The sequence below is a fragment of the Macrotis lagotis genome, chromosome 5, assembly GCF_037893015.1.
Source record: "Macrotis lagotis isolate mMagLag1 chromosome 5, bilby.v1.9.chrom.fasta, whole genome shotgun sequence".
Taxonomy (NCBI): Eukaryota; Metazoa; Chordata; class Mammalia; order Peramelemorphia; family Peramelidae; genus Macrotis; species Macrotis lagotis.
Window position 1 is genome coordinate 249,246,771 of NC_133662.1, and position 22,545 is coordinate 249,269,315.

The 22,545-nt window shown below is 44.6% G+C and overlaps 1 protein-coding gene across 5 annotated transcripts in view; it reads right to left on the minus strand.

Annotated features, from left to right (window-relative positions):
* Positions 1-22,545, minus strand: part of AUTS2 (activator of transcription and developmental regulator AUTS2) — a 1,198,592-nt gene that overhangs the window by 111,438 nt on the left and 1,064,609 nt on the right. For all 5 annotated transcript variants that reach the window (XM_074189338.1, XM_074189337.1, XM_074189335.1 and 2 more), the window contains one exon: positions 1,215-1,263. In XM_074189338.1, coding sequence (XP_074045439.1) covers positions 1,215-1,263 — 49 coding nt within the window. The remainder of the gene's footprint in view (positions 1-1,214; positions 1,264-22,545) is intronic.

Sequence of the window (22,545 nt, forward strand, 5' to 3'; positions counted from 1 at the left end):
AGTCATCTTGGGAGCGCCAGTAATCGCAGTGGAAGTAAGCAGGCGCACCTTCTGGGAACCCTAAAAATAATGTACTATTTAAAATGCCATTCGGTCCAAATTCTAACATAATCTGGGATGCTCAGAATAGCTGCGGTTGGAGCCGGAGCCGAGGAATCGCTGGGCGAAAAGATGAGCCCAGACAACTAGATGATGCAGAAGTGGTTCAAATTTCAATTTATTAAAGACTCCTTTGGCTCAGACAGATTTCAATACTGTGGAAAAAAAAACCAACTACACATTTAAGACATGGCGAAAGGAAAGAGGAAAGACTATCATCTTTGCTAAGCAATTATGAGGCAGAACCAATTTTATATAGATATAGATAAATATATCTATATAAATATGTGTATGTATGTTTATATAATAAAACATATGTATGTACACACATATATTTTGTAATATATTTATTATAACACACACACACACACACACACACAAAACCGGGCAAAGTAACACAAAAGAGAAAAGGGATGGGCCTCAAAAGAGTTCATTGTAATCAAAGCCTTTCAAATTCTACAATTTTGCAATCTGGGACTTGGGGGAGACCTCCCCCCCCCCAACACATGATTTCCAACACTGCTGCTTGCAGAAAGAAGCCCATGGGTGGTGATTTAGGACCACTTTTCTGTTAATGCACTGTTACATCATTAGGAGCTCTCACTACCTCTTGCTGTTTGGGAGAAATTAATGAGACAGCGCATATTTCCATTTCATCCTATCTATCGCTTATTAACTTGACCCAAAGCACAAAGCATAGGGAAGCATAGTTTATGGCCATCACTCCGGCAAAATACTCCAAACAGCTGTTGGTTATTATCGTCAGGGTACAAATGGGCTACTTTGGATTCTCTACCCACTGATAAATAACAGAGGAGTTAAGACATCCTTAGGACAATCATTCACCATCACAGCCACCTCATGACCATTTAAGTCAAACTCATCTGAATTACTTAGTATTGATAATTGTCTCAGAGGCCAATGATTGCTTAAAAATCATCCTTCTTTCTCCCCTATCCTTTTTTCCTTCTTCTTCAGAGAAAAGACGGCAAAATAATGATAGCAACTAATTCCCAAGGAGACAGGTTAAAAAAGTTAAGCGTGGTCCAGAATGGGAGCCCAATGATGAGCACACATTGAATTATTCAAAAGGCCACATAGTAAACCGGTCCTACCTTTGTTTACAGCAGTGTTGAAAAGTTTCTCTGAGCTGGCATCAGAAACCTGTAAGACAAGAAGAAAAAAAAGAAAATATTTTGTATCATCAATGTGTTAAATTTTCAGAGAAATCCAGGCAAGTTACCAGGGGCCCAGAAAAATGAAAAGCTGCAATTCCACAAAGTCATCCATAAGGTGGTGCTATCTGACCATAAGTATGAACTCTGCAGTGCAGTTATTCGATGGGGGGGGGGTCCTCAAAAATATAAAATAAAACTGTATTCTGTTCTACATATTATCAGTATAAAACCTGTTTTTATGGTCTAAAGTCATTCAATTTAGTCACACAATGATTTTGCTATTTAACTGACAGGCTATTATTTCAAAACACTTCTTTCTTAAGCTTCATTGTGGTTTTTTTTGGGGGGAATGCTCGACTATTTTTGCCATTTTTTTTTCATGAAACCAGAATGCTTATCATTCAAATTTTGGTTTTTCATTCTAGAAAGTAAAACAATTCTCATATAAATCTATTTTTAAAATTCTTGCTCGTAATCAGTTTCATTTCCCCTATACATTAGCCATAGTTTGACCTTGGTCTTCCAAATCAGATGCATTTTAACCTGTAAAAACCTCCATCCACTCTAAAGCCTTCTGTCCTTTCTTTTAACCCTATTTCCTAAAGATGATGCCTAATGATTATCAAAGCAGTTTTGAATTAGGTAAAAAAAAAAGCTCACTAAAATAGATTATGATCATTCCTCAAAGGGTAATTTCATCAGACACATTTTTATTTCAAGAAATAAAACAGGGACAATTAAAAAAATACTATGTTTCTTTCAGAATTACCTATTTGTAGGTTCTAAAAATGGCAAAAGATTTTTTTAAATATTAAGTAATGAATTAAAACAAAAGCAAAAATACCTAGCTTGTGGTTAAAGTAAGAAATGAAGAATGTTAGATTTGTTGCTTCCCAAACCATCCTTTTTTGAGGAATGATTTCCCAAAAGGGAAACAAAAAATCTTTCTATGTATAAATATGGTTATTATTTTAAAATGACGAATAGATGGCAGAAGGTAGATTTTTATATTAATAGTAGTCAGTCATGTTGTTTTTTTTCTTTCTCTGTGACCATTTTTCTATCGTTTCATTCCCGTATTAATTTGTGGCTGTGTCCACACTAAAAGAACTAAAAACTCCCTTTTTCATGAAGGGTGGAGTAATCAGTTTGCTTCTAAAGGAAAAAATTATCTCGGGTTCCCAAGGATTATGCAAAAAAAAAAAATATATATATATGCATATATACACATATATTCACTCCATTCACTTATGAGCCAGTATCCAGTGAGCACTTAAGATTTTTAACGTTCTCAATAATTAATGAAGACATTATTTCCCTTTATAATACCAAATTGGGTTTTATTTGATATATCTTGTATAATTTTATTAAAAATAGGCTGAGATTTTTTTTCAAACCTGAAATACCTCATAAGCACAACTAGACTGAAGGCCAGGCTATGTTTTTTGCTCTTCCTAATCAGAATCAGCAAAAACAATCAAATAAGGAGATAAGAGGGAAGGAAATCACTCAAATACTATCCCCTTGAGATGCTAGAAAAAGATCCACTAACCAGAAAAATATCTTAAATTAAAGGAATGGTGTAACAGAAATTAAATACCCAAAGCAAGATTTCTAGAAACTTAGTTTTCCACCTTATAATCAAAGGTCTTGCTACATATCAGGATTCACTTAGTTATTCTATCCCTTCAGTTCTAATCCATGAAATTCATGACAACTGATTGCCCCCCTCTTCCAACAATCTGCTGTCAAAGCAAAGTCAAAACATTTTTTTAAATAGAGGAAAAAAAGAGGCTGTGACTTTTTGGTGTTTGTTTTGTTAAATGAAAATGACCTGAGATTCCTTACCCTGACGAGACATATTTATGCCTAAATCAAGGCTGTGGTTTTGAAAGTATCAACAATAAATTGTTAAAGAAATCATTTTACAAGGAGAGTTATAGAGACTAGTAGAATACATTTACTACACACATAGAAAGAAAAAGACAATTTTAGCTTTCCTGTTGGGGCAGGTTAAGCACAAACGCCTAAAACCTCCTAGGTCTGGTTCCCATAAGAGTTCTCCAGATGAATCAATAGCAGGAAGGCAATGATTTCGGTTCTTGACTCTGTTTGGGGATTTTCTCCTTCAACCAGTCATTTAAGCCTCTGAAGGAACCCAATACCCTTAAAAACAACAACACAGCTGTTTCTCTATGAACCGGGTGGTTTTTTTTTTTTGTTTGTTTCCCAAACAGGAGGAAAACTAAATAGAATTAATTCTCATTGCATCTTCAGAAAACTTTATGAATTATTTGGTTGCCTGGGCCTCGATTTGCACACTCTTTTTCCTCTTCCCTTCATGAAAAGATGACATCTCTCCCCCCCACCCCCCATGCCTCCCCAACACCCCCCCAATTCCTGAACCGATTTTTCTTTTGGCTTTATCTCGAACTGCTAATGCTGAGCCACTTCACGGAGGATGAACGGGCTGTCGCACCCTTTCCAGGAAGGCTCAAAGAAGGGGGAATCTTGTTTTCTTTCAGTGAATTTCTTAAACTAGGGTCTGCCTTTGGGTGACCATCAAATCCATCCTTCTCCCTTGGGTCTTTGGAGAGAGACCCAGGGAAGCCGCTGCATCCACAGCTGTTGCCAATCAAGGATCCCCTTTTACCCTCTCTCCCTCTTTCTCTGTTATCTCTTCCCCTCTTTTCCCTCCTTCTCTCTCTCTCTCTCTCTCTCTCTCTCTCTCTCTCTCTCTCTCTCTCTCTCTCTCTCTCTCTCTCTCTCTCTCTCTCTCTCTCTCTCTCCCCGGATTTTTTTTTCTTTTCCCTATTTCCAAGTGCAAAATCATTGCTTTTGCCTAAGCGAGCAGAGAACCAGCTAGAGGCTGCCGGGGGAGCCGAGCCGTCCCCGGGCCCTAGCCATCCAGCGGCCAGGATTTCCGACCCCGCATTTACGAATTGAGAGGAGGCAGCCAGTCCTGGCCTCGAACATGGGAGCGCGTTCCTGCGAAGCCCCATTCCCTTTCCAACTTTTCCTCTCTCGCCTCCCCCTTTGGGGACGGCTCTGTCCAGGGCGCTTGGCGCTATTTTGGAGACCCCTCTTTTGAAGGGAGCGAACTTTTTGCTCGCCAAGTTCATCGGGAAAAGAGGGCTTGGGGCGCCCATGGGCGGCCCTGGTCCAGCCTGGCCCGGCTCGGGCAAAGTCGGGCCGAGACGGCCCGGCCTGGCTCCCGAAGGCCTCGGCGGCGGCGCAGAGCGCGGGGGACCCGGGCTCCCCAGGCCCTTCCCTGCCTTCCTCCGAGGTCCAAGCAAAGCCCTGCCGCCCCGATCCGTGCGAGGGTCTCCTTCTGGGGTGGGGGTGATCTTGGAGGGGGGACGTGGGCACGGGACGAGGGGCTGGGGGGGCCTGGGTGGGGGTGGTGGTGGGAGGGCGCGTCTCCCCCTGCCCCCGGCAAAGTTCTAGTCCCCTTCCTTCACGTAGGTGCGAGGCCTCAGAGCACCCCGAAGCCCCCCAAAGAGAGTCCTAGCTTCAAGTGAACCCCAGCGTCTCCCCTCCGACATCGCGGAGCGGCGCCCCCGGGCTCCCGAGCTCGCTGCTCAAAGAAAGAAAAGTACAAAGGCCGGCCAGCTGCACATGCTGGGGCGGCAGAGGAGGAGGGGGCGCCGGGCGGGGAGCGCTCCCCGCCGCAGCCCCCGGCCGGATGGGGCTGCTCCTCCCTCCACGCTCGGCCCCGGGGAAGGGGCAAGGCGGACCGGGCGGACCGGGCGCCCCGAGCGCTGTGCGAGCCGCGGGCAGCCCGGCGAGGGCGGCGGCGGGGAGCCAGGCCCGGGCCGGGCGGGGAGCGGGGAGCGGGGAGCGGGGCGCCGGGGCCCGGGGACGGAGGGGCGGGCGGGCTGCCCCGGGGGCGTTCGTTACCTGGTCGCCGAGGACTCCTCCGGGGGCCCGGCAGCCCCAAGTTCATGGTCCGCGTCCAGAGCTCCCCGGGCCGCAAGAGTCGGGGGAAGGCGAGCGAAGGCCGGGGAAGAGCGGCGGCCCCCCGAGAAGCGCGCGGCCCCGGCGGCCCCAGCTCTGCCCGGGCTCTCGGGGACGCCGCGCCGAGCCTCGGGGCCACTCCGGCCGGCCGGGGGTGCGCTCCGGCCCCGAGCCTCGCTGCGAGCCGCCGGCAGCCCCGGCCCGCCGCCCATCCGCCGCCCCGCGGGCCCCCCGACGCCCCGGCTCCCGAGGAGGCGCAGCAAATGGGGGGGCGAGAGAGCGTGAGTGCGCGCGAGGGGGAGCGAGTGTGCGCGAGTGTGCGCCGAGAGCGCCGCCGCCACCGCGCACCGAGCTAAGAGAGAGGCGGCGGCGCCAGGACAAAGGAGACCATGTGCCGGCGGAGGAGGGAGGGAGGGAGCGCGGGGCGCGGGCAGGAGAGGAGGAGAGGAGGAAGGCCGGGAGGGAGGAGAGCGGGGGGCAGAGGCGCGCCGGGCCGGGCCGGGCTGGGGCCCCGGGCCCGGGGGCGCCCTGGGGCGGGGGCGGCGCGGGCCGAGGCTGCCTCTCGGGCTCCCGGCGCCGTCACATCTCAGGTGAACTCCATGGGCAGCCGCGAGCCGGGTCCGCTCCGCCGCGCTGGCAGGGGTCTGGGCGCGGGGCCGGGCTCCCGCTCCTGTCCGCGGCTGGCACAGGGACTTCCGACCCGGCCCCCCGAGCCCGCGCCGGGCTCCGCCGCCCCCTCCCCGCCCCGCCCCGCCCCCGCCCCGCCCCTGCGCCGCCCCCTCCCCGCGCCCTCTCCCGCCGCCGGCCCGGGCGGCCCCCCGGACCCCCGCCCCCGGGCCTGGCCTCGACTTCCCCAGTTCCCTCCGCCCCGCCGGGAAGGAGCTTCAGGAGCCCCCGCGAGAAAGCAGCCAGGGGTCGGCCCGGGACCCCAGGCTGGGGAGGGGGCTTAGGGCTCCGGACTTTGCACTCCACTGCCACCTTTGTGATGCAGCACACCCCGGGGGGAAGAGGCGAGGGGCATGCTGGGGGGGGGGGGGCATGCAGCTTTATTCCTGGAATCGGCTGGGGTCTGGGGAGAGGGTGGGGGAAACCTGCCCAGACACCGGGTGCATCTTGTTTCCTTTGGCATTTAGATCAAACTCATTTCGATCTGAGAGCTTCCTGCCTGGAACAAACTCCATTACTCTTAAAAATCTCCCCCCCTCCCAATTTGGAGGTCATTAGTGATGCCCTAGGCCGAGGCCTGGCCTGGGAGGCGAGGAGGGGACAGAAAAGGAGGGCTTGGGAAGGTGGAGATGGTGATGGGGGGGGGTGCCTCTCAAGCATGGACCAGAACCCCTCCTGGAAAAGTCAGCCTAGGGGCCTCTCTGTGCCCAGCCCTTGCTGCTGCCTCCCTCTGTGGCTCAGCTCCACAATTTCCGGCCTCGGTCCTCTTTTATCTGTTCCTGAGGTTCCTCCTGTCTGTATCTTTGTTGGTTAAACATCCTTTAAACTGTAAGCTCCTCGAGGGCAGGGGTTGTTTCTAACTGCTGACATCCCCAGAACTCTTTTCTCTACCAACACTCCTTCAGTCTAGAAGCTTCTCTAGTATGCAAAAGAGAGGCTAGGGCTCCAGACTGCTAACAGCAGCTCCCTTGATATACCAGTACCTTTCCTGCCTTGATAATGTCCAAGTTATCCTGCCTCTAGTTTGTTTTGTTCTATAGTTTCTTTCACACAGATTTATAGACACACAAGATTTTTGGTACATTTTTTGGTTGTCTCCCCTCAACTGTAAGCTCCTTGAAGGCAGGGCTTGTTTTTAACCTCTTAGCATCCCTAGAAACTATGCTTATTGCCTAGCACACAGAAGAAACATATATGTTTCTGGGCCAACAGATGCCATGAGATGACATTTTAAAACTGCTTCCATGAACTCGAAAGCTCAAAGAGAAATGGAGAAATTCAAGGAAAATCCATTTCAGTGTTGGTTCAGTGTACAATATCCATAAGCAACTCACTCAGCTAAGCTGTTCACCTTCCTTCTGTCCTGTTCAGTTACCATTAAGAGCCAATAAAGCAGAATATCCAATTTTTCTTCCCTATAATTTACACAGGATCTCCTTATGGAAAAGAGGCACCTACACACACAGGATGCTCCATTAACAAAAACAAAAACAAGCCACAGAGTTTGTCTTCTAGTTTCTAACTGTGTGAGCAACAGTTTTCACGGTACCTTTTCCATTTTCATTCCCGATAATCAGGGATTAGGAAAGTTATACGTAAATGCAGACTTGTATAGATGCTTATAAATAGCGTATATGCTATCTGAATATATTTTCACACTAAGATCTCTTGACAGCCAGCAGTTGTAGGGAGTTGAGGTGTGGGGGAGAATGGAGATAATTCACAAATTGCCCTTTCCCAAAGACTGAGAAAACTGGAAAGACTGGAGAGGAGGCCAGATAAGTGTTATTTCATATATATTTCATATATATATATTTCATATATATACATATATTTATATATATATATATATATATATATATATATATATATGGATAATAATCTTGGACAAATCACCCAAGCTCTCCTGGCCTCTGATTCCTCAACTATACAATAAAGGGATCGACCTCGATGGCTTCAAAGGTCCCTTTCATCTCAAAATCTATGATCCTAAATTGTAAAATAGAGGAATCAGTTCCCACAAAGATCCACTCCCTTTCTCAATCAATGCACCATCTCTAAAAGTAGGTGAGTCATTTCACCATTCTGGGCTTCCATTTCTTCAAATGTAAAATCAAGGGTAGTATTATGGGTGAGGCACTTGACTTGCAAATCGGGAAAACCTGGGTTCAAGTCTTGCCACAGATGGACTCAAGTCCACACCAGAGTAGATAGGCATCTCAGTGGATTTAGTGCTAGACTTGGATCAGGGCAATTTACCTTCCTGAGCTGAAATCTGCCAAAGATACTTCCTGGCTGTGTGCCCCTGGGCAAGTCACTTCATCCTATCTGCCTCAGTTTCCTCATCTTTCAAATGAGCTGGAGAAGGAAATGGCAAACTATTCTAGTATCTATGTCAAGAAAACCCTTACTGAGGTCACAAAGAGTTGTACAAGACTAAACACCTGAATAACCAACAAACATATGTTCTTAGCCTAAAATCTGTGAACTTGTATTTTAAATATTTTGATAACTTTATCTTCAATAGAGTTTCTATTCCTATGTATTTTATTTTCTGCACTGAAAAATCATGATCCATGGGTTTAACCAGATTTCCATGATGGTGTGCATGATACAAACAAAATTAATAATACCTTCTCTAAGATCTAAATTACTGATCCCATTTATTCAATGAAAAAACATTTAGAAAATGTATACTATTTGACAAGCACTAGATTAGAGTCTAGGGATTCAAAGACAAGGAAAAAAGTCACAGTTCTTTTCTTTCAAGATTCTCTATCTTCTTTAGTTTCCATAATCTGAGATTGAAGAGTTCCCAATCCCAAAGAAGCTATTTCTAGAAGGATTAAAGTTGTGTGTGTGTCTGGAGAAGGTGGGGAAGGCAAGGAAGGAGAAAAGGAGAATCAAGAGGTCTGTGCCATTCACAGCTTGGATAACCAGACCTTGACACACTGAGTACAAAGACCAAGACCTGGCTCCATTATAGCTTGTCTATGGAGATTTTATCTTCCTCTTATTAGAATCTTAATCTAAAGATTAGGGGAACCTAGGCTGGAACACATCGACCGGGTTGACATAGATTGAGGAGGGCTGACATAATGCTCTCCAGAGGTGGCTGCTTAGGAACAGTTGGAGCCTTTTGGCTCCCTCTTAAGTCCAGCTAGCCTTGGTGGGGGGAAAAAGTAATGACAAGCAGCCACTCAACAGGGGGAGTCAACTTCCTTTTAAATGTTAAATTGCTCAGATGTTTAAAATACTTCATGTTTCTGAAACATCCAAAGAGCTCTGCCAAGTTTACAGATTAAGCCAGCTGAAAATAAAACACTGAGGGAGCTAAATTAAGAGCCCCCTCTCTTCTCTCAAATCTCAAAAATGCATCCTAAGTTATCATTGTTAGCAGTTTAACAACTAAGTGTGTGTGTGTTTGCTACTTCTCAAATGGCAAATTCTGAGAGTCGGAAGCACTGACTCGAAGTTCCATTTGTACTGTGAATTAGCAGAAGTAAGCTAAAAATTTCTTTGGAAAAAAATCTTATTATTTCGGGCTTCTGATGGAAAGATTTTATACTAATGATGTTCATTCATGCATAAATGCATACCTTCAGCCCACCTTGGTTGATTGCCAGATTTGAACACTGTAGGTGCTTAATGTTTGCTGAATTTAATTTTAAGTCACACTGATCTCACCTATGAGTGTGTTTATCCTCTATGAAACCCACAAGCCATAAGTTGATCAATAGCAATGATTTGCTAGTGAAGAGAGACTGGCCCTGGAGTCGGGAGGACCCGAGTTCAAATATGGCCTCAAACACTTAACACTCATAAACTGTGTGACTTTGGGCAAGTCACTTAGCCCTGACTGCCTCACATCCAGGGCCATCTCCAGTCAGCTTGATTCATATCTGGCCAATGGACCCAGATGGCTTCAGAGCCAATTCAATTTACTCAAAGCCAATTCATGTGCTTGTCATCCCTGATGTCATGGGATTCTTCAAGAATGAAGTACTAACATCATCACCACATACTAAGAAGGCAGAGACAAAAATAAAACTCATCTTGCCAGAGAACTTTGGCTTGGGGGAAAAAAGGTCTTAGGATGAGGTCAAGGCTATTTCTGTGGAGGGAGTTAACTTGAGAGGGGAGGTGTTAAATTTGTAAAGGTCCTCATTGGGAGTGGGGGTGGGTGTAGAAGTCCCAGAATTTAAACTTAAGATAACAATCTCAAAGTCAAAAGAGTACTAGACTAGGAGGCAGGAATCCTGGGGTTCCATTCTAGAATGTGACCTTAAATTTCACTTTTCCATTGGTGCCTTGAAGAGGAAATATAATGGAAAAAAGTCTGAGATTTGCAGCTTGTCTACTTCTCCCCCAAGTGACAGTGTCTAAGTCACTTCTCTGTGGGCTTCAGTTTCATCTGGGAAATGAAGAACTGGCCTAGGCTGCCTCTGAGATGCCAGCTCTGCATCTAGATCCTATGACTAGGGAATCTCCAAATTTTCTTTCAGCTTGAAAATGCTGACAATCAATGCTACTTCCAGTTAAAAATTGGTTGTATTTTTCTCTCTCTAATGGCCACAATTATTAATTTTTGGGCAAGCTGCAGTGAGTCCATTGCCTTTTTTTGAAGACATTTAAATAGTGAGCATGATAAGTGTTGTCCTGCTTCAGGTTTAAGCTCCTGTTAATAACCCTGGTACAATAGAGAACCTTTATCTCTTTCTGAGACTGTTGGGAGGTGTCTTCCTCGGTGGAAGAGTGGCTGCTGCCTCTAGAGAGGATCAAAGTCTCTTTGATCCCTCTCCTTCTCTCCACTCACATTGTCATCACCCTAGTTCAAGCCCTCAACACCCATCAGCTGGACCATCCAAAGTTACCTAATGGGTCTTCCTGCTTCCAGGTTTTCCCCTGTCTTTCATATCGATGCCTCAATCAAATCACCCTACTCAATAACCCTCAGGGGCTCCCTCTGGCCTCCAGAATAAAAGACCATCTCTTCCAGCGAACATTCAAGATCCTCCTCATTTTAACCTCCAGCCTGCCTTCCCAACCTGATTTCACATGATTCCCCCTTGCTCCCTTGATGTTCACGCCACTGTATTATTAGCTGGTATGGAAACTTTTCTCCTCCTCTCTGCCTCAGAAACTTCGGGCCTTTCCTGCTTCTTTCAACTGTTAGCATTCTCTTCCTCTATCTATCAGGTCTAGATGTATGATTTCCCTGGGAAAGAGACCTCTCCTGGAGGGTACTCTTTAACACCAATGCAGACAGGTACTTCCAGGCTTGGAGAGTGGCCTGGGCCATTGAAAAGTTGAATGATTTACCCAGGGACACACAACTAGCCTTCTATCTCCTATGGATGCTCTATTACTTTATGTTGAAATCTCTGGTATCAGAGCTCATGGAAGACAGGGGCAGGGGGCCTTAGGAGACTAATGGCCTGAAAGACAGAGGGAGCAAAGAGATTTACCATAATGACCACTCCTATGCAGAAGCCTGCCAGGCCTTGGGCAATGTTTTCCTTCTCTAAGATTTTTCTTCCTCTTTTGTAAATTTTCACATTAGAATATCTCAGAGTTCTGCCCATTTCTGTGAATTCCTCCAGGAGTTGCTATCCATTCTTAGATCAGGAGGCTTCACCTTAGACATTTCTTCTCCTGAGGCTAGGCTTTCCTCTACTCCAGCTCCAGTTGGAGGGAAAACTCCCCCAAAGCAGGGACCCTGTCTTGCACTGGTTTGATTATGGTGCCTCGCCCATGGTTAAAAACTAAACCTAAGTTCAAATCTGGCTTCAGACACTTAATAATTGCCTAGCTGTGTGACCTTGGGCAAGTCACTTAACCCCATTGCCTTAAATAAAAAAATAAAAAATTCAGCTTGGTGTTTAATTTATTTGCATTAGACCATATACACACTGACAATGTTACCCTATGCCTTATTAATTTTCATTAACTTATTTTGGCTTTATGAATCCAGAAAAACAGGTACTACAATGATTACAGTTATATTTTAAAATGTAAATGTAGTTTGAAACCTTGTATCAGTAAATCAAAGTGTATTTTTTAAGTTTTTATACTAAGAAATTATGCAGTTTTAAAAGTAAAGACAAATAAAGTGTGAATTGCCAATGAGTCTTCAAGACCTTATACCCAATTTAAAAATTCTCTATATTTTCTACATTGAAATGTTTGGTCCCATGTTCTTATGAGATGTACTTTGGTGATCATAAATCTTGCTCCTTTTTTGGGAATCAAAGTTTTTAATATCAGATAAAGTGGGCTATTTTTGTAACCAAGTCATCATTTTAGCACATTATCAAGAAATTCCTGATTGTGTTGTCTGCATATATTAAATAAACATTCAAGGAAATACTCTATTAAATGCTCTACCAAAAAAAAAAACCTAAACCTAAAGACTTATGGACAATAAGGTCTCAATGGTTCCTCTGCCAGTGGTCCTTATTTCACCAGCACTTTAATGAGAAGAATATGGGAGCTACACAGCTGGGCCCAGAGAGCTGGTTTTTAGAACTAGAAGACTGCCTTCCCATCCTGTTTCTGATGGATGGTCATGGATGAGTCACCTAAATTCTCTAATATGGGCATAATACTTATTTCAGAGCATTGTTGGGGAAGACTGTGTTAAAAGAGATAATGGAAGTAAAATGCTTGTAAACATTGAAATAATGTATCTATATCTATCTGTTGGCTTAGATTGTAAACCCCTTGAGGTGGGGATTGTCTTCTTATTTATTGAAGGTATCCTTAGCAGTGTCTGGCATATAGTAGGGTGTTCAATGAATGTTTATTAGACTAGATTATACTGCTGTGTGTATATAAAACATTTTTATATAGATATATCAAGATACACACACACACACACACACACACACAGAAGAGGTGGGAGGGAAGATTGTATGATGGTTGGAGAGCCCACCTCAGGGTCAGGAAGACCTTGTTCAGTGATATATAATAGCTGGGTTGTTGTTGTTCTTGGGTTACATTGTATCTGACTCCTAACCTCATTTGGGGTTTTCTTGGTTTGTCATTTCCTTCTCTGGTTCATTTGACAGAGGCAGAGAGGGTGAAGTGACTTGCCAGGATCACATAGCTATTAAGTTTCTAAGGCCAGATTTGAACTCAGGAAGGAGAGATACATAAAAACATATAAATGGAAAAGAAAAATGCAAATGAAATTCAGAGGCACGTATGCACATGAGACCACCATGCTGGAAAGTCAAGGGGCTGGAGGGGCAAGATGATTGCACTTGGGGACAAAAGAGCCTGGGTTCAAGTACTATCCCTGCTATTTACTCTGCTTGAGACCCTATGCAGACCACTTCATTTCTTTGTCTGTCTCCCAGAAATTCTCTAGGCTGACAGGGTCCACAGATTTGGTCTTTTCATAATAATCCAGATTATATTATATTATATTGCCATTATGAATAAATGAATAAATCAATGAAAGAACAGATGAATGAACAAATGCATGAGTAAACATTCCTGTCTATTCCAGGGTGCTGTTTTTCAAACCAAGTCTTCTTCCAGACATCTAGAAACAAAATGGCTCTGGGGTCACTAAGTGTGTAAGGATGACAAGATGAGAAGAGGACAGGCCCAGAATCAGCTCCAGATTAGTACCGGCTCTACTGGCCCTTCACTGCTTCCCAGGAACAGGCTAATGGAGTCTCAGTGGAGGCCAGTTGGTCAAGTGTGAACTGTTACTGGGAAACAGGATTCCCATTCTGAGGAGGCTGAGGCTCTACTTTTCTAATCCAGACTTCAGGTTGCATAGACCAGGCTGGTCGGCTCATTCTAGGGTCCCAGGAAGTTCTCTTTTATGCTACCTACTCTCCTTCTGGGTCTCATCTCTTAGAGATGTCCGGCTAATCCGACAGAGCTAGTCCCCAGTCCTACTGGATGTCTCCCCTCGATTCTCTAAACTGGTGACTTTTAAATGGAAACCATATTACTTAGCACTCTCTGAGTGGATGCAGCAATATCTCATGGTCTGCCTGCTCTAAAGTCTAATCCCACACCATGGGCTGCTACAATTGATCATTTTGGCACAACAGAGGGAAATAAATAATTCGAGTGGTGTTGGTTTATGACTCCTACTACGGCGACACAGGGAGGAACAAATATTTTTCCAAGGAAAGAAGTAGAGAAAGAAATTTTACATCTGGACATCTCAGAGTGACTGTAAACCACAAAGAAAGAAAAGATGTCTATGAATGGGGGGGACCCTCCTTAAAACATCCTATTTAGACACAGAATCTATATTCAAACATTGGTCCTCACATCTGACTGACCAACCTACACAGCAAAGAAGTTCAGACCATCAACAGACTTAACTCTCTTTGCTACCCACTTGTCCATGACTCATTAATCTTGCTTTCTGGAAAAGTCCATATGCTAATAGAGAAGTATCATGGGAGGAGAGGGTAAAGGTTGAGCTGGATCTTGAAAAATTAGAGCTTGTGATCTTGTGCACATCCCTTTGTTCACTCCTCACCCCCCTTCTCTCTCTCAATCTGTGACTCTCTGTGTCTCTGAGTCTCTCTCTCTCTCTCTCTCTCTCTGTCTCTTTCCTTCCCTCTGAGAAATAATAATATTCAATACTGAGAAGCAAAAAGCTGTATGTAAGTTGATGCCATTTTGGGGGTGATCAGAGGAAGGAATTCAAAGATGCATCTTTTGCTCCTTATGTTCAGTTTTCTTTCTCTCATCCCCTAAAGCCTCCTGAGGAAAAGGAGGTTCCAACTCTTAGCTCCCCAATGAATATTCAGGATTTTTTTCCCCCTACTGAACCAGTCAGGCCAATGCTTGAAGATTTTTGCTGATGTGGAATTTCAGGGGGCCCTGAGTAGGGATGCCAGGTGAGCAGATGCCAGGAAGATAAACAGCCACAAATATCTCAGTTCTGTGCTTTTTAGATTCCTTTCCAACCTGGTACCTTCAGACCTTTCCAAGCCACCTATCCTGGATTCCCCCTCTATAATATTGTTCCATGACAGCAATTCTCAAAAGGCTTTAGGGATCCCTGACACCCTTTTTAGAGGGCCCATGAGGTTAAAATGATTTTCATAATAATCCCAAGACATTTTAATTTTAATATCTAAATCTTGCTAGCTATAATCCACAGAAACAAAAGCTTTTTGAGAGGTCCCCAGTCAATTTTTAAGCCAAAAAGAGGTCTTGGGATCAAAATATGAGAAACTACTCCTCTAGGACACAGGTCTCCTGGCTGTTCCTCATTCTTAACTCTCCATTTCCCAATGCCAGACTTTTACTCTGGCTGTCCCTCTCACCTGGGATGCTTTTCTTCTTCAACTCTGCCTCATAACTTCCCTGGCTTCCCTCCCTCCCTCCCTCCCTCCCTTCTTTAGGAGGCCACCCATCCTACCAACCCTGTTGCTGGTGTCTTCCCTCAGAGACGACTTTCCATATAGTTTGCATACATCTTGTATTCTTATTTCTCATACATTTTGGAGAGTTGGGCCTGGACTTTCAAAGATCTGAGTTAAGATTCAGTTGCAGACATCTCCTAGCTATATGATCCCAGGCAAATCTCTCAACTCCTGTCTGCTTCAGTTTCCTCAATTGTAAAATGGGGGTCATAGCAGGACCTACCTCTCAAGACTGCTGAAAGAATAAAGTAGTAAGCACAGTAGTTGGTATACAGTACAATGCTTTTTTTCTCTTTTGCCCCCTTTAGAAATTCCTTTAGGGCAATACTGTGTGTGTGTGTGTGTGTGTGTGTGTGTGTATGTGTGTGTGTGTGTGTGTGTTTATTGATCGATGGATTGATTCTTTGTATCCCCAAAGCTTAGTACGTGATTGACAAGTTGGAAGCATTTAACAAATGCGTGGTGATTGAACAATGGATGCTAAGAGTGTGATCATGGGCAAGTCATTTACCTTCCCTGGACCTCATCTATGAAAAGAAGGGGCTGGCCCCAATGACTTCCTAACCCTTCCAATTCTCTCTACTTGTGGTCTAAACCTCCATTTCTTTGGCACACCCTCTCCTGACTTTTCAATGTAAAGCATATGATTTTCAATGTGGTGCATGTGATCTTTACATTTAAGGAAGATGGCGAAAATAAAATGGAGAACAGGGCAACTACCCAACCCATAGCTGGAGCATCTATCCAGCCCATAGCCGGCCTTCTGAAAGGACAAAAAGAGGTTTTGATTTGACTTACAACAACGACAACAACTCTGCCTGTGAGTGCTAACAGCACCGCTGGTCTAATTTCCTCTTTTCCTTTCCACGGCTGGAGGGATTTGTCAAATTCAAAAGACTTTGGCGTTCCCTTCCTTTTATCCAAAGCAGATTGCGCTTGGATGCAGAGGCCAAGGCGCTGTAGGTGCCTTCAAAGGAACCTGAGTCTGGATTAACATAAAAGCAGGATGCCACAGAAGGGCTGCCTTTTTTGGCTGGCTGCTCTGAGATTCTGGTTTCTAGAGGAAGGCCTTGAAAGAAGTAGGTCTGGGTCAAAGAACTGAGTCCTTCTATCCAAAGGCACTTCTCTATGTTCCCACATTGGAAGTACAAACTTGAGGGACTCGGGGTTTGACTTAAAATTGGGGTTTGGCCTAGATTCCCCTAGTCAAAATTTATAAAAGAAAGATTTACTTGACTCAGCTCTCTTTAGGGTTACTGCCATCTTTGTCCACCAACCCCCTCCCATCCTCAATACACATACTCACACACCCCAGTGGAAAAACCCAAATGCTGGTTAGACTTCCTAAGTTAGAGATAGGATGATTGTGGAAAGGGAAACTGAGCTAGAGGCGTCTTTCTGTTCCTAATACACGCTTTGTTGCCAACTCCTGTTCCTCTGCCCAGGCTGTTCCCCCATGCCCAGAATAGCCTTCTTCCTTACCTCTGCCCCCTGGAATCCCACATTTCCTTCAAGGTTCAACAAATTACAGAAATGGGAAGAATTCTGGAATCGGACACAGTAAGCATGACAGACGAGTCATTCCCTGCCCCTTACCCTCCACCTCCTGGGTCACACAATCCATCCCTAAAACCTTGAGACAGCCTTCAGAACAAATGCAAACACAACCCATTTTGGGTCCCCTTGAGGGGAGTGCTGCTCTAAGGTCCCCAGCCTCAGGAATCAGGATGGATTTGGACTCAGCCATCTACACCCTCCTCACCTGACACCCCCTTTGATCAATGGTGTTACTGTGAGAGCCAGCTGGTTGGGGGCTAGGCTTGAAGAGGAAGCAGCAGCCACAGCTTAGGGGAGGGAGAAGTATTGCTTTCTCCTCTCTTATCCCACATTAACTCCCACCAGGCCTAATTCTTGATATCCAACACTCCCACCATGGGCCATCTGTTCATGTGCCAGAGTGTGGATTCATACCCCAACATGAATGGGAAGGAAGGAGACGAAGGAGAAGCCAGCTATGTCTCTAAGTTTGCAGGACACATACAAAATGAAGATTTCTGGAAAATTCACAAGCAAGCTAGCTTTCATCTGCAGGGACGGAGCTATCACACTCCCCACTTCCATAAGCCCCCTCCTCCTTCTGGGTTCCTCTGATGCTGACTCTCCCCATCCCTAGAAGGGTAAGGATGATCAGGCTAGAGGAGACCAAAGTGAGCACGTGCGTCATCTCCCTGCCTGGGGAGTTGATGTGATTCGGCTTCAAGTTAAGAAATCAAGAATCCTGACCAGGCTTGCAAAAAATACCTGGCCTAGGGCATATGATCCCATGAACCTGGCTACTTGTAAAGAATGCAGTTTCCAGGAAAAGGAAAAATGTCACTTCTTTACCTTCATGATTTCTAAGGGTGGTGGGAATGATGGTAGATTGTTAACGTCAAAGGTGATGTACATCAGGGAATACCAGATATAAGGTTGGGAGTGAACCTTGCACCTCTCATTTTTGTAAAATGAGGAAATTAAGACCCAGGAAGGATTCATAAGATCAAAGTTCTAGAATGAGATGGGAATATGGAGGCCATGAACTCCAACCCTTCTTTTAACAGACCAGAGAGGAGACACAGAATTATCAATTTTGAACTGGAAGGGAACTCAGGCATTTATTCCCATTCTCTCATTTTATAAATGAGGAAACTGAGGCCTAGAGGGGGCTAAGAGACGTATCCTAGCAGAAATGGTCAATGGCAGGACTTGAACTTGGGTTCTCTTGAAGCCATTGTTCTTTCCCTATTTCAAACACCCTGTTTCCTAATTTGTAGATAAGTCAAAGGAACTAAAGGGTAAGTACCAGTACCCATTTCATCCATTCCCAGTTCAATCCTTTGGCTCTAAAATGCTCTTCCCAGGCTTCAAGCCAGCTATAACATGGTACCACGTGCTCCCAAGGATATTTTTCAGCTTTGTATTGTAAACACACATGTTGCACTTTGAAAAGAAAAGCCCAAAGCGGGGCTGAGTGTGCGTCATCACAAATCCTTTCATCTGCAATCTACGGGGGAAGAAATTTAAGAAAAGAACATGAAAACCTGGAAGCAGAATCCCTGAATGCTGCCACATTCTAAGCCTGGCCTGGCCTTTATCTGGCCACTTCTGGCCAAGGGAATATGCAGAGAACATCAGGAAGTCATTGAGTGATTTCTGATTTCCCAAAAATCAAATTAAAAAAAAACACAACTCAACACAAAAAACTAAATAGCTTGGATTGGACTGAAAGGGAAGGGATTCTGGAACACGAACACTTCTTTGGAAAGAGCCTATTTATTGCAAAGACACGTTTGTCCTCAGCAGGGCATATCTTCAACATGGGAGACAAAGGCTATATTCAACTTTTAATACTTTCATTTTGGGGGCAGTATTATATCAAATATCCTGGGATCTAAAGGAAAAGAATTTTTTCTTAATGTAATTTGCCTCAAAATGATATCTAAATGAGAAACTATTTGTAAAGAGCTTTCAAACCTTAAAGTGACAATAAATAGCAGTTATTATCATCATCATCATCATCATCATCATCATCATCATCATCTCAGGCCCCAAACCCCTTCCTGCTATACCCACTCTGAATCCCCCCCAACCCTAATTCTCTCCCTTCTCTCAATTCAATTTTATTCAATCAACATTAGGTGCCAATCACAAGACTAGAAACTACAGTCACTAAGACAAAGATGGAACTGCCCTGGCCTCAAGGAGAGTACAATCTATTATTATTTTAAGTAGATTCCCAAATTTCATCTCTTTAAGTTCAAATAAACATCTTAATTTTTATAATTAGCAGCCTCTGACTGAGTCCTAAAGTAATTTTATTCTTTGCTTAATACTTTACTGTTCGTTAATCTGACTACTCATTCATTCATTCATTCATTCATTCACTCATTCATTATTCCTTTACTCATTCATTTGTGATTCACCTATTCATTCATTTATTAGTGTTTCTTATAATTTGCTTCCTGCCCAGCTTGCTTATTTTGTATTTTTGGATAATGTTACATTATGAATATGTTGTCTCTCCAAAAGAAAGTGAGCTCTTTGCAGGCAAGGACTGCTTCATTTTTATTTTTGTCTCTCACACTTAGCAGAGTGCCTGTCACACTGTAAATGCCTTCTTATTTCCTAATGTCCATGTGGGTTAGAGTATCCATCTACTTTATAGCTCAAGGAAAAAGACCTAAGTCTCTGTGATTCTCTGGATACAGTCAATCACACTTTCTTTGTGGTTATAAAAGTCACTCATATCAAATGAAGAGAATGAAAGAAAGGGGGAATTTGCAAGTAGACCTGGGTTCAAATCCTACCTCTACTACATTAGCTTTTGGTTACTTTGGGCATAAACCTCGGTTTTTTCATATGTAAAATAGAGATGGTCTCTCAGGTTCCTCTAATTCCAATGTGAAGATCATTTAATTGCATTTCAAACTTTATAGGGTTAAAAAAGAGGGGAACTGGGGGTTGCTAGAAAGACACCTTTTGATATTTGTTGGGTAGGTGAACACACTCTTCCTTCCATAGTACCGTTTCAGCAATAACATATCCCAATCTTTGGTTTGCCCCAGTAGGAAAGAGCTGATTTAGGAGAGTTGATTATTTCCATGATGAAGGAAAAAATGATTAATTTGTAGCCTTTCCATGGAGGAGGGCCCTACCTGAGATGCAGCAGGCAGGCAGATAACTAGGAGAGAAATTACCTGCCAGAAATGTGTCGGAGGGAAACTATCAGCTCTTACAGTGTCACTTTTAAGAGAATCAACAAATGCAAAAGAACTTGATAAATATTTTCCATAACAAAACACAATTGGTTGCAATGGGATCCAGCTCTGTTCCTCATTAGTTACCCCTCACTTGTCTGACAAGCTCTGTATCTCACAGAAATCCACTGTGGATTCTTTATAGTTTGTCGGGAAATGTGACTCTGCTTTCCTTTATGTGGGTTGCTTTCAGGGGGCTGTCTTGAAGCCCTCCAGCACAGGCTTTCCTCCCTCTTCCCTAAGGAGATAGGGCTTGGAGCATCCAAAGAGAGTTAAAAGCGGGTACCGAGTCACCCGCTTTTGAAGCTCAAGAGCCAGACCAGTCCACACGGCCATTATCAGTGGTAACCAGGCTAGTGAAGGATCCAGGGAGGTGATAAAGAACTTGGCTGACACCAGGAAAAAAAAATCATCACCTCTCTCATCTCTCTCTCTCTCTCTCTCTCTCTCTCTCTCTCTCTCTCTCTCTCTCTCTCTCTCTCTCCACCACCTTCTCTCCCTCTCTCTTTTAAAGGAGGCTTTTTACACTCATTAAATGAAACCTTATCTCTGAAAGTCTGCAATCCTCAGCAAATGACAACTGCACAGAATCTCATTTTCTGACAAGCGATTCTGACAGCAGCGTCCTTTTGATTTCTGAGACGTGTAGCTAGACATATATTAATCTGTCAGTCATCGCCCCTAGAAAGAATAAAAAAAAGTGAGGGGGAGAGGGGAGGGGGAGACATTTGTGAATATGAGGGAAACAAGACAAGAGATGAAGGGGCTGACTCTAACTGATGTCTATACATCAGCTCGGGGATGTTGAAGCCTTCTGAGGCTCAGTGGAGGGGAGGGCAAGGTGTCCATGTGGGCAGCTAGGGGAAGGCTGGGGGGGGCAGAGGATGCTTACTGCCAGCTGTTGGGTGAAGAGAGAGAGAATATCTGGGATCATGCAGCAAACCCCATAAAGGGCAGCCTCCAAAAGTGGTCACTGTGAGGTTTAACTCACCTAGCCCAGACTAGACCAGGCCCTCATTAGCACACCTCAAGATTCCGGCCCTAAATGGTTTTCCTGACCCAAGGCTCCATCATTTTAAATCCAAAGTGATCTTAGGACATGGGTCTGAAGATGTTACTTTCCACTCAACAAACTCCAGTGGCTCCCAGTTATCTCTAGGAGTAAATATAAACTCTGCTTAGTGTTTAAAGGCTTTACAACCAATCAACCTTGCCAGCCTTTCCTCCAGCTGTATGACCTTGGGCAAGTCACTTAGCCCTGACTGCCTCGCATCCAGGACATCTCAGTCACCCTGATTCACATCTGGCCACTGGATCCAGATGGTCCTGGAGGAGAAACTGAGGCTGGTGACTTAGCACAGTCCCCTCACTCAAATCCTGCTATGTGCTTGTCATGGCATCCCCCCCCCCCATGATTGGTCTTCTTTGACAATGAAGGACAAGCATCATCATCATTATTACATTCCTTCACTTGATATACATCACAGTCCAATCACTCTGGCTTTTGTCTATCCATTCTTCATCCTTGCTTCATCTGGCACTGGAAAGCTCTCCCCTGTCCCTGTAATGCACACCTTCCTCACTCCCACTTTTCAAAATCCCCAAAGGATGCAGCTGAAGCCTCACTTTCTATGTGAAACTTCTGCTTCCCTTTCTCCCAAGTTACCTTGCTTTCTTTTGTCCATGCCATATATGTAAGCAGGGGAGTATATAAGGTCAGTAAGTAGTGCCTGGATAAAGAGCCAGGCCACAAGGAAGGAGGCTTTGACATCAAGCACTTACTAGCCAGGTGTCCTCAGCAAATCACTTAACTTGTTTGCCTCAGTTTCCTCATCTGTGTAAATGGAGATTATATTTGGAAGGATCAAAGGAAAGACTTAGTATAGTGTCTATAACATTGCAAATGTTCTATAAATATTAGCCATGTTTATCCAGAGCGGGAAGAGACCTTAGAAGTCAGCTAGGCCAACCTCCACATTCTACAGAGGAGGAACTTTGGAGTCAGAGAAGTTGATTTACCCCAGGTAGAAAAGACAAGATTTGAATTCCAGGCCTTTGCCTCCAAAGGAAGTTAACAGGGAAACACCTTAATTCAGAGACTGGCATGTTAGCAGCCTGATGAGATCATCCTGCCTGGCCAACCGACCAATTGCTGGGAAACAACACACCTGACACACCAAGGTGGTGGTCTCTGAGTGATGGAGTGCTGACTTTTTCCCTACCTTGCCTAATTTGGAAGTGAAGTGGACCCTCATGGGCCTGATTCTCTTGATCTGAGAGCTTTGGTAGGCTCCATTTCTTGTCTGGACCACATAACCTTTCCTTGGGCAGCCTGGCATCTCCATACTCCTGACCAGCTTTGACCATTGCAGCTCAGTCCCTCCACCAGCCTCAGACTCCCTGGTATCAGGGATCCAAACCTGCACCACCATAGCCATGGTG